This window comes from Glossina fuscipes, unplaced genomic scaffold, assembly GCF_014805625.2.
Source record: "Glossina fuscipes isolate IAEA_lab_2018 unplaced genomic scaffold, Yale_Gfus_2 2, whole genome shotgun sequence".
NCBI lineage: Eukaryota > Metazoa > Arthropoda > Insecta > Diptera > Glossinidae > Glossina > Glossina fuscipes.
Genome location: NW_023998416.1, coordinates 25,327,993 through 25,341,496, shown reverse-complemented (window position 1 = coordinate 25,341,496; position 13,504 = coordinate 25,327,993). Strand labels below are relative to the sequence as shown.

Genomic DNA, 13,504 nt, shown 5'->3' with positions numbered 1-13,504 from the left:
AACATGAATCCAACTCAAGTCCTTCTGGGAGTCATGCACATCCACAGAAAACTAATCTACTGTTATACCACGATTGATGTAGGGTATAATCACAATAATTTCATAATTTCTTTGTGGTTGAGTTTCGTCTGACAATTTACAGGTATCCTCCATTTTTAATCGCTTCATTTGTTTCTCGATCAACATAACGTATATGTTGCCCAGTTTTATTAAAATCACTAGCTGTACGTAAAAATCAAAATCCATCAATTAGACTGATGTCACTACACATTGAAAAACACCACCTATTTGATACGTTCTTTGTAAAATGAGTTTAGGTATAAATTTTTGAGTTTAGCACCTAACAGACTCAAAGAATCAATCAATCTTATAAGAAATAATGTTTTTGCTTAAGAAGAGAGTCCAGGGATAAGTTGAAAATCGTTGAAACATAATCAGCACTGAACACGTCACTCTCATTACAAAGAAAGTGCAAATTGGTCAGTACAAAAGAAATAAAAACACTGTAGTGGACCGCGGAGCTATACTTATTCATAAAGCGATTTTTGAAAGTAAGGCGCCATCTGGGAAGTGGTCGAAAAATTGGTCCAAACCGAATCACTTTCAATAACTTTCGACTTGTACCAATTTTTATCAAAATATCTCAAAAGTTGTGGTCATATAGGATGAATGCATAAATGCAAATTGGACAGACGGACAAACAAGCTTACATCAAAGTGATTCTGAATAGATGGGTATAATAAACAGTGAATAAACCTCATATCATGGATAGAAATCAGACGGACTGATGGATAGACAAGCTTCAGATTTAGAATGATTTTCCGCACCGATCGGTAAAAAAAACACGACTCTCTCTCAAATCCTTCTTATACCACAAGTGTGTAGGGTGTAGTAATCATCATAATTTCTTTGACATACAATTTTTTTTTTTCTCAATAAATACAAATATTTTTAAGGTTTTATTCAAATAAAAAAAAATAATATATAATTTTTATTGAAAACAAATTGAATACACATTCAACTCAAATTTTTAACATTCACAAAAAGAAATAGATCTTTTTTTTTTTTTTTTTTTATTTTATAAAAATTTTATTTAAAAAAATTATATAATTAAAAATTTTTTAAAATTTTTTTTTTTTTTTTTTAAAAAAAAAAAAAAAAATTAAATAGTAAATTCTTAATAAAGAAAATTTAAGTACTGGATTAAGCAGATTTTTTCCAAGAGACAAGAATTTAGAATGGAAAGTCGAAAAGAGAGTTAAATAAAGTCAAAAATTTTCCAAATTTTATAACATAAACTTATTTTAAATGTCCTATAAATATTTTAACTGTTTCCCTCTTATCTTTGTTATTTTGTTTTTTTTGTTTTTTTTTGTTTTGTTGTTGTTTAAATATCATTTTCACTATACAACTTAAAGCGATAGTCTTTACTTTTTTAAACCTTAAAGCACAGTTTATGTTTAGCAGTCATTTGTGTTAAATTTTACGTTTTTTATTTTTTTTTTTATTTAATTTTTTTTTTGCACAACACATTCACTACAGACAAAAAGAAAACTGTGCTGATAATTGTTAATTATCACCGATTTCTTTTTGCACTTTGTTATTATTCTTAAATTGTGTTTTTCAAAAATTTAAATAAGAAGAATTTTAAAATTAACTAAACGATTTAAAATAAAAAACAAAAACAAAAAAAAAAAAGAAAAGAAAAAGTGATTCTCTTAAATTAAATTCTTAAATGTATAAAATAAATCATCATGAATTATATTGAGCTGCAGATCACACAGAGAACTGTATTAAAGAACACCTGCCCCCCCATTTTCTTTGAACGAGTAGAGAATAAACACACGAATGGCTTACTCGGAAAAAATGACAGGGCATTGATAAAAGCAAACATTCAATCCAGCCATTCAGTCAGTCTGTCAGTTAGCGATTGCTTGAGAGGCGGTGGTGGTGGTGGCGGCGGCGGCAACGGCTAAGAACTCTGCACAACTATCACTATATGGTTAAAGGAATCATATATGAGTTGAAGCTGAACTCGCTGAGGCCGACAATTGCTCGAGGCGGGCGCATAGTTCGGTAGCTAAACGCATCTGAGTAGCTGCGGCGGCAGCACAGCTGGCCGCGGTATTGGCAACATTGTTAACGGCGGCTGCAGCAGCTTCCGGATAACTGGGACAAACACCCAACCAACGTGCTTTGCCAGTTGCGTGAGACTATAATAGAAATTATTTAATGAATAATTTATTCCGTTAATTTTTATAAATATTTCATATTTAATTTGTACCATAGTAAAATCACGTTTCCATTGTACACCGCATTGGCCATCACATAAAGGGCAAGGTCTTTCCACACTATAGCCACCGCATTCACTGCAATCCAACGAGACGTGATCATCCGTCCATGATACACCGCAAGTAAAACATGAGCCCATATGTTGTCTGAGCTCTTCAATGGTTAAAACATTATCAACGGATATCTCCAATGGACTACCCACCAAATCCGACAATGATGACGACATACTAATACTACTGCGTCTAAAAAAAAGTCAATTGTAGACAAAAGGTGTTATTCACAAAAATAATTTAATAAAACAATTATTATATTTTTGCTTAATACCCCAATAAATCAAGAAAAGAACGGGAAAAGGAACGCATTATGCGGGGGGACGGGACGAAAAAACGTTTTCAAATTTTGCGCATTTAATCTTTAGCCAAGTTTAATAACCCTTTGTTGTTTTTATATATAGAAGTTAATTTCAAGCGCATTTCATATTTTTAGAGAAAACCATTAAAGGTATGACTAACGGACAACATTCTGTTACTAGAGACAAAGTTATTAAAAACGAAAACATTCAGTATCTTTATTAGCCTTAAATGTCATTTAAAATAAATCGCTTCTCGCTGATTTTTTAATGAAATTTCCCTTCCAATGTAACACAACAAGGTAAAACCGGACCTTAGCTTTCAAGCTACAATATGATAATTGTCTGAAATCTGTCCGCGACATGATATGACTCTTAATGATGAATGATTTTTAATAAGAAAAATGTGATTTAACGTATCGATCAGACGAATAATAGTATAACTTAAAATATATATACATCTGTAATAATAAATCATTTTAAGTTAATTCATCCAATATTTGGGTACAAGTTGCCATATAAAAAATCAAAAGGTAGTAAGTGATTATTAGCAGGCTACAGGCTAATAACGATATATAAGAATATTTGCATAATTTATCATAGGCAATATTGATTGAAATATTGAAGATTACTTCTATGCAACGATGCTGTCTCTGTCCTTCCTGTCTGTCTATATAGAAAACTATTGACTGCACTAAATTCGAAGGCAACTCGAAGGTGCAACTTTAGGAGAATAGACGGCGTATTAGACCGATGTGCGTGCCTAGTTCAGGAAATTTTGTGGAAGGGGTTCTATATTTTTGGCTCACTGACACTCCTCCCCAATCTACAAAACGGACATCCCTTGTGCCAAATAAGATCCATTTGCGGGAATATTCGCCTATTCCTGTTTAATTTGAAGGATGGTATTACTAAGCCCTTATAAATGATGAATCCATTACAATATCCAAAGCCCAAAAAAAATATGTAGCAGAGTAGGAGAACCATGAACATCAAACATAAAGCTGAATTTACATGGCGAAAGTGCACTGTACTTAATGTCTGTTCCAACCAAATGAAGCTACCAACAATATGGACGTCGTGATAAGTTGTGTTATCGTGACTTTTCATGAGTGTGAAGAAATTCGGTCATATAAAGCGAAACTCTTACAGGAAGTGTTTGCAATTGCAACCCTTCAGCTAATACTTGTGATGGATTTTAACTTTAATCAAATATAGTAAAATATTCAAATAATGCACTTATACCGCTCTGCCATTTAACTTTCATTGCATTGACGCGTTTCAGACTTTGATTCACTTTGCGCTTTGAGTTTGTTTATTTAACTGTTATTATTATTTAGCAATAAAATGTTATGAATAATTTTTGTTTTAATAATGAAGGAATAAAAAATCATCAAAAGTCATTTCATTTTATTAGGAAATTCATAAAATAATAATGAAAGTCGATGCTTTATTAAGGTCGGGAAAAAATTTCTTGTTTCTTGTTTACATACATATATATATATATATATTATTTATATACAATTATTTTTAATTTTGAAAATTTTTAAAAAAAAAATTTTCTTACACTTACCCGAGTGGACTGCAGATATCAGTAAACTGTGGTCCATGCACACTAGCTAGAGACATATTTGTTGTTGGTACTAAAAAAAGAATTTTAAAAAAAGAAGAAAAAAAAAAAAGATAAGAAAACCGAAATACATTTAATTTAAAGGTGTTAAAATTTCATTTAAAAAAAAAGAAAAACTAAGAATTTATCAAATCAAGGAAGTTGAAGAACGCAACTTATGTAATTCTTCTCTTGGCAAATTTTTCATTTTACTTTTAATTAGTTAATCATCGTTTTTTTTTTTTTTTTGTTTAGTTTAATTGACAAAAATGTGCCGGTATTTAAAGAATTTTGTTAAAATGAAAAAAAAGAAAAAAAATGAAATAAACACAACAGCACTAATGCGAAAAGTAAATTCCCCTTTAGAGCATTTTATCATAGTCTGTGGGATTTCGGTTTCGTAAGTAAAGAAACAAATAAAAAAAATGAATCTATTTTACCGACTTTCTTCACATGCGTATATTAAAATCTATTTATCTCTGGCCAATTGTGATAATGTGATTGTTAAGATTGGGGAAAAGTTTCCCATAGATAAGTTCGTCAAAACTCCGCCAATCAGATCATCTAAAGGTCGCTTGAAACTATATTGCGTGGGAATTTTCTAATCAAGTTTCTTTTTAGAGATCCGTACCGTGGCTTTATTAATAATTCCGATCGTTGTTCAGCAGCCTATGCACATAGTTTTTGTGGAATTAAATATTCTCACGATTCTCATTGTATTGCTAACGATTATGTTTTCTTATAAATTTCTTTACATCTGATCTTTGAAAGTTGGATAAATTTATGATTATAGAATAACGGTATAACAACAACTTTTTCAAGTCTTTTGCCGTTTCTGTTGATCCTGCTGAAGTGAAGTCAATTTGCAAACGATTACTTACTCGTTTATAAAGCTAATAAAATACAGTTATTTTATTGCTGTGAAGTTATGATAAATTCATCGGTGAATTTGTTTTTCTCTCATGCGATTAATCGCTTAGGGGATATCCACTACGCACAATGACAATCAGAAATGAGTGAGAAAAAAAAAAAAAAAGAAATGGAGAGATGACGGCCGCGGCGCAATGGCTTTGGGTCCAATCAATCAAGGTAAACTTTACCGCCCTGAGCTGTGGACTTGCGACCACTAATTTGGTAAATGGCAATTCTTACCTACTTGCCCCAAGTGTTAGCTTAAAGTTCCAAAAAGCGTGCGCGTCGTACCTAAAACTGACTCAGCTTGTGTACGAATTTTGTCCAACTACCTAATTAGCTATCCGAAGCTTTACGTCCCCGTAGTTTACATGGTAATATTATTTAAATTGTACTAGTTGCACTATCTTATATTATTTATCCAGTTTTTTGCCTGTGTAGATAGCCGCTTAAGTGACGAAATGGTTTATTGAAAATATTTCACATTGGAATGCAGGCTAATGTTGGGTAAAAGAAAAAATTCGTCCCATTCGTCCCATGGGCATACTTAATCTTTTACTTAATTTTTATAATCTTTTCTTTTTTTTTTTCTCTTGCTTTCACCCAGTTTTATTTTAAAGCCTTTTGTTTCCACAAAATGATTAATGACTTTAATTTCCATATGAATCATTAGCTTTTATTATTATTAGCCTTTAAATATCTGAAAGATAAAATGATATATTAGCCGACTTATGTTCGTATGTATGTTTATTTCTTAAAAGCTTCAAATTTAAGGCCACACGTTGCGATAAAGAAGAGACAACAACGCAAAAGACAGACAAGAAAAAATTATGCAAATATGAATATTTTGAAGAAAATCATTGATTCGAACTTCCTTCATAACAGAACATCTTCACAACTGTCACAGCTCAGTGATGATGCTCATATTTTGTGACGATAAAAAAATTTAAAAAGAAATCATTTCTTCGTACTCTAAACCAGTTTGTGGAGCAAGCTATACTTGTGGTTCAGTGATATATTAAGTTGGTGCGGGTGTATGCAGCATTCAGAAGGGATTAAAATAGACTCACCTTCATAGTTAGTTTCTGAATCCATCCAAGTTTGTCCGTCCGTCTTGTTTTCTTGTCTTCACCCTACGGGCCATAATTCTTGATGTATGTTATTGAAATTTGGTAAGCAGACGTGTATTAGCTTAAGAAAGAATGCTTTTGAAAATGGTTACGGGTCGAATGGCCTTTTCGACCACTTTCCATTATTTTGGAAAGTGCTATATCAAGGGAACTGCATTAAGCGAAGTAGTGTAGGATATGTGATGGTGGACCCTGTCCCACCATACTCTTCTTATTTTCTTTTCTTTTTTTTTCAATTTTATAAATTTTTAAATGTGACTGCATCTACATCACGTACATGCACATATTCGAAGCTTCTTAATCAGTTTTGTGCGGAATAACTGAAACAGGTACAACTAAAAAAAAAAAAAAAAAAAAAATTTACGACTTTTTATTACTCTATATTCGAGGTTGCTTTTTAAAGCGAAGGTGTCTTTTCTTAATTATTACATTCCAGAGCTTTCTTAACTGTTCTACTTAGCCTTTCACTCATTAAGAGTCGATTCCCAAGATCAAAAGTTCTCTTGCGGTTAATCTAGCAACTAAAATTATAATAAGTTACCAGGTGTCGTATGAAAAAACAAAAAATTAGTATTACGTACAGTCACACACACACACACACACACACACACACACACGCACGCGCGCGCGCATATGCATACAAACATACGCACACATATTGTTACTGTATTACACTCTATATATCTATTATACAATTGCATAAATTAAGGTACGAGAATTATTTATTTATTTATGTATATTATAGTGAGAAATATTTGTTTATCGCATATTAATTGCATTTTTTTAATTGTATTTTTTTTTTTTTTTTGCTTGTTTTTATAAAAATAGTTTAGATTAGTAAAGAGGCTTGTCTTGCTTTGCACAATTTCTCTCCATTGATTATTTCATATAATAAATGATTCATTTTTAGATATATTATATCTTGTTATACAATTCAAATCATTCATTTTTTTTTTTTTTTTTTTTTAATTATTAATGAGAAATTAAGTTTATTTTAGAACATTTATAATCAAAACACATTAACTGATTCGGTATATAGAAAATTTTTAAAAATATTTTTTCATATACGTATTAAATATATTTTTAGAATTTAAGTTAAGAAATTTTTTTTTTTTTTTTTTTTTGAATTTTTTCAATAACTTTCTTTTCTTCTATAGTATTCGCAGCTTTTTGTTAGCTGAGAAATTTTAAAAGACGTAGTCATCAAACTTTTCATAAACTTTTTATGATCATTGCAAATAGTCCGATATCTGAAGAACGAAACTATAAGATGGATTTGATAAAGATTAACGTTTTCAGTTATTTTAAACGTTGTAGTGTTGCTGTTGTGTTGATAGCCAATTTTAACTTTAATCCTTGAGTCCGAGAATATATGAACAAAGCGAAAGCTGTCGTTCGGGGGAAGTGAGGATGGATGAATTCAACTTAGAAATGTATGTTGCTCGTAAATGTATACTTCAAAGAATGTTTGAGACTCCCTCACCAATGATTTTTTCAACTCCGGAAAGATGGACCCATTTTTAAGATAAAAAGCTAAAGTCCAAGATTTAAGATAAAAAGCTAAACTCTCGGCTATTTCGAAATGTCGAGCTCAGAAAAATCAAATAGTCCTCTGAAGATATATTTCTTTACGCGATTTTATAGATAATAAACAAATTTTCGATACATTTCACATTATTTACAAATCATAAAAATTCGTCACTAACCATCGTTTTCTGTAAGTCACCCTACGAACTTATTGAGTCGCATTTCACGTTCTTCAACTTCATTTCGTTGCTTAAATCGCGTTTCCTTTCACATGATTTAGCAAAAACCTTTCTGCAGTCGACAACAAGAATCTTCACTAAAAGTTGATCCTGCAAATTCACCGAACGGCCTTCGCTGCAAGCAACGAAATTACGGCCCTTTTTTGTTTTAAATAGGAATTGAACATTTAACGACAAGTGCAATCAAATTTAATCATTAGTCACATTTATTATAGATATGCTTGCATTTGTTTTGTCACCAGCTGTACCTCTTGCAATAAGAAATAGTGCGCACGTCTTTTGCGCTTTTTTTAATGCATTTGTACAATGAACTGATGCAATATTCATAAAACAGGAAACTAGCAGTTCTAAAGACGAAATATCATTAGTATAAGTAATTGTAATAGATTATGAAGAAAAAAATTGAAGAAGATAAAGCAATTAAAAAAGTGCGAAATAGTTCGTCTAGAATAAAAATCGGAAGACCACTAAAACGGTACGATTTGTGATAAAAAAGAGATTCACTGAATTTCTTTCTCTACAACATTTTTGGTTATTGGCGTATGCCTGCAACGTACTGGGCTTGAAAAATTAGTCCATTAAGCAAAATAAGAAGATATTTTATTAAAAATCCATTCTTCAGTAACGTAACGGAACCTTAAAATCTATTATTCATGGCTTGAGGGAAAAATTTCAAAAAGACTTCGGTGACGGACTGCAAGTCCTGGGCCAAACGTACTAATAAAACAATTGTTGTTATTATAATAAGTTTCGATTTGCTTAAGAATCTGATCTTAAAACAACATAAGAATGAGAACCTATACTGATTGGTAGGTTTATAAATTTCGCGGCCTATTTTAGAAGACCATTCACAATTCACTGTGTATGCCAATAAGCTAATAAAACTGATTGTCGCCAAATTATTCATTCGCTCCGTGGACTCTCTGTATTTCAATTTTTTCGTCGGAATTCTTGCAATTTATAAAAATAACAAAAAAAATCTAAAGATTTGTAGACAAAAAGAAATTAAAAACAGATAAAATATTTATAGAAATAAAAACAAAACAGAAGCAAAAAAAAAACGAAAACAACAATAATGCTTTTGGAGAATAATAAAAGACACGTTTCGCCATATACATATTTTTGCAATTAACTAATGAAGTAATATGCAGCTGCAATAAAGCTTAACAACATGCAACTCTATAAATTAATTGCCTGCGTTCATATTATTTATAATACAAATATTTTCAATGCAATTAATTGAAGATATTGTTTTTATTTTTTTTCTTGCAATGAAATTAATTAGCAAAAAAATTTCAACAAAAATGACCTTAATTGTAACGAAAAAAAAAAAAATTAATTAAATAAACAATTTTAAAAGAAACAAAACATTTATTATTATTATTATTATTATTATGTCTTAATAATAATAAAACAAGGTTTTCGATAACCACAAAACCTTAATAATAATAAATGTTAATAAAAATATTTTAATGAGCTAGAGCTGGACATATTTCGCAAATGTTATCGAATATCGCATGAGATATTTTTCTTTAATAATAACTACTGAGATTGGCTTTCATAACATTAGTTTTCTTTTTTCTTATTGGATTTTTGTTCAAAATAATAGAGAGCACAACACATTATCATATCAAAGTTGCCAATAACTCAATTAGTGTTCTTCTTCTTGCACTTGCATGTATTAATGTAAACCATATCAAAAATAATCAATGTTTTGAAATGTTTTTCTTAAATTTTTTTACCTTATATTTTATGAAAAACACAGTCTTATATCGTTTAACTCCTTTTTGTAATCAAATAACTGATTGCTTTAGCTGAACTCTTGTTGTATGCGTCTCGCAAGCGTCGCCAGTCACCCAGCTCGTATAATCCTTTTATTTGTAAATATTTTCTCCCAACACTATTTGGCCTCTAATAACCACTTTTACTGTTTATTATTATTTTATAAATTAAATAATTTTAGATTTTTATTTATTTATTTATTTTTTTTTTAATAAGTTGCACACAAAAAATGTTTTGTTAATTTTTCTTTTTTTTTGTACAAATGAAAAATTAGAAAACTTTTCTCTTTCATTTACTTAGAGAGACAACTTCCACAATGTAAAAAATTTTCCGCGTTATCTTCTATTGTAATGTTGTATTTTACCGAACTAGAATTTAAACTTTTTTAAGCTTTTTATCAACCTTTATATTAAATAACAGAAAGCGCAGAAAGTGCTGTTAGCAGCGACTAAACACAACTGAAATCGGTAGAAGCAAGTCAGCTATTTTTATGAGCTACGCTGGCTGTTGCACAGTTAGAGAACCAGAGAGAGAAAGACTATTACTTGTCTCTCTTTATAACGATAAATAAATTTTGACGTACAAGTATGCCTGTATACCACATACATACATACAATACGTGTACTTAAAGTCGTCGTATGGGTATAAAATCATGTTATAAAATATCAGAAAATCGCAAATGTGGTTTTTTTCGCCGTATCACGGTATAAGTGAGACGTTCACTTATATATGAACGTAAAAAAGAAGAAAAAAAAAAAGAAAAAAAAAAAGAAAAACAAAAACACTACAGTACCGAATACATATATACAATGTGCATACGTATGTTAAGTATATCTCTTTGCGTTTACTTGCTCGTATATATTTATAATAAAATGAAACTATTAAATATAGTTTATAAACTTTTACGGGCCCTCTATATATGTAGATATGTATTTATGTGTAAATTTAAAAGTGCATATAGGGTATAATACTTGTACATATATAATCAGCAAGTCATCGTATAACAAGTCGTTATTATAAATTCACTATAAAAAAAAAAAGAAATGCCGCCAGTTGTCGCCTTAGATTGTTTAAAGTGCATTAAAAAACCAAACAGACAGGCAAGCAAGCAACCAAAGCGAACAACTGACTTCCACTTGCACATATAGTTTTCTGTTTTACACATGTGCTAGCTATGCACACACAAACCTAAAAAAAAATTTTTTTTTATTTTTTTTTTTTTTGATTTTTTTATTTAGACAAGTGTTGGTTGCGGGGATATGGACTTGTAAATGTTCAACGGAAAGCAAAAGCAAAAGCAAAAATAAAAAAAAAAAAAAAAACGACAGAAAACAGAAAACTGCAAGTAGGAGCGGAAATATTTAAAGTTTTGCTCTTTGCAATAAGAAACAAAGCAAATATATTAAGCTTTTACACTAAAACACACATTCGAACTTTTCAACACATATGTGCATGCATAAAAGCATGCATATATCTTTCATTCCTATTGCTTGCATACGTACTTATTTATATCTATGCACGCGCATAAATATATAAACATAGATTGCATTTCGTTTAAGCATATTATTCCAACTTAACTTAAGCAGACACTTCAAGTAAAAGCGAAAGATAAAAATTGTATAGAAACACTCTTATAAACATATATTTCATGTAATATTTTTATTTCAAACAACAATGTTTTGGTTTTGTTCTTATTTCAGTTTGGTTATTATAAACATTAAAATTTTTCAATTGACTTTGTATGTGTCTGATTCTGAAGACTAACAAACAACAGTGTATTTAACGACTTCCCCACATTCTCATGCTCTCGCTGAAAATGAGGCGAAATCAGCAACAATTTCAGTTTGTCAAAAATCAAGTAATTACAAGTTGTTGATTGTTTGATATAAAACAAGTACACAAACAGACCCAATAATTTGAAGGCGGTCTTTCAACACATATTATCTGACGCAATAATATGCATATCCCTAGTTACACCCTATAACATTCGACAAGGGGCAAGGTATATTTAGTTTACCCGAACTTATGTAAAACCCAAAAGGACTTGAAATAGACTTGTATTATAGACTTGTATATGCAGAAAATGATTGCCTTTCTTGGCTGTTCGTCTGTCCGTCTGATGTCTACCCTTGTATTCTTGTGTTTAATCTAGAGCTCGCAATGTTCGAGAAATTTTGATGAAATTTAGTACATTGATTAGTTTTGGCCCAATAACGACGACTTATTGCTAAGAGTCCCTATGCCTAACGCCCTATTTTGTTAAGTCACTATATGAAAAAATAATGTCATTTTTACAATTTTGCGGTAAAAAACGCTTGGTAATAGTATTTCGCCATTCTAGATCGGTGTGAAAACTTTAGATGGAATGGGGCATTATTTTGAATCTCTTGACACTCCTCCAGAACTTAAGCCTTTACATAATGAAAAAAACCGAATTTTCAATATTTCTTGATGAAAATTCGCTCGTAAAAATAATTTCACCTAAAAAGTAACGCCACCGAATGTGGATCACGGTGGTCTATTTTTTGGATTCTAATCCATATAAGAGCTCTAATGGAAGCTATGCCTTTTATGCTCGTTTTTTTAAGATTTCAGGACGAAAATTGGTCTTTAGCGAATAAATCATAAGGAATTTGTATCAATTATATCTACTTCTTAGGCCACACCATATAAAGGAGCTTTCATGAAAGCACACCCTTCTATGGCGACAAAGTCTAACTTGTGATTTGTTACCACGAACGTCAACTGGGAAATAATGAAATCTTTGACATGTAAATTACGTTTACTAAATCTAGACCACGTTAACATTTGAATATAGCCCAGATGAGCGCTTTCATAAAAATAATGTATTTATATATATATATGTATTATTAAGAAAATCAGTGAACGACAGTATTAGGCGAGGCGACGTAAGCTATCTAACGGACGGCTTTGCTTGACTTTAGCATTCTTAATTGTTTTCTTTTATGGATACCATAGATCTGTGCATTCGTCATATACGCAACGAATTCTAGGCCACATCGTATAAAGAAATTAAGTGTTAAAAAATTGCAAGCTTTTTTTACAAGTAGTTTTTTTCTTAGTTTGGAAACCACCTAATCGACGTCTCTGTCGCATTCCATGCCAATATTTTCAATAGCCGATGAGTTATGCATATGCCATATGCCCTATAAGCCCGCGCGATTAGGAAATATTTGACTGTTTGCTCAGTGCAATACTATTCTTATGAATGGTGAATCGATTTAGCGTTGTCTCTATGTCCACCTATCAACTGAAAATGTAATTGCGCCTTGAAAACTGTATCCATAACAAATGTGGACTCATTACATAAATCGTTTAAGTCAGAAAATTGGTTCGTGAATAAAAATACGGAGTCCATATAAGCTTGCGTTACTGTGCTGTTAAGTTCTACAAAATTGTTGTTTGAAAGTTAAAACAAGATGCATATCTGATGGATAAGAATGGATCTTCTCTTTATTTTCCAGTTTAAATAAAAAAAAAAAAAAAATGTTCCCAATTCTATTTAGGGTTAGCCCACTTTAAAATTTTTTACATAGGCCCATCTATAAATCATTTTTTGCAGACGTTTCGGTTTTTTTTTTTTTTTTGATACTATGGTGCAATACACTGACATTATTATCACTTTCTTATACTAGAATTTCAG

The 13,504-nt window shown here is 30.7% G+C and overlaps 1 protein-coding gene across 1 annotated transcript; it reads right to left on the bottom strand.

Moving 5' to 3' along the window:
• Positions 1–1,674: 1,674 nt before the first annotated feature.
• LOC119633261 (protein pinocchio) lies at positions 1,675–10,057 on the bottom strand. The gene is made up of 4 exons (XM_038026715.1): positions 9,801–10,057; positions 4,215–4,284; positions 2,285–2,534; positions 1,675–2,213 (listed from the first exon to the last, which is right to left on the bottom strand). The coding sequence occupies exons 2-4, from the start codon at positions 4,268–4,270 to the stop codon at positions 2,013–2,015; spliced, it is 507 nt and encodes a 168-aa protein (XP_037882643.1). The 5' UTR covers positions 4,271–4,284; positions 9,801–10,057; the 3' UTR covers positions 1,675–2,012.
• Positions 10,058–13,504: the final 3,447 nt, after the last annotated feature.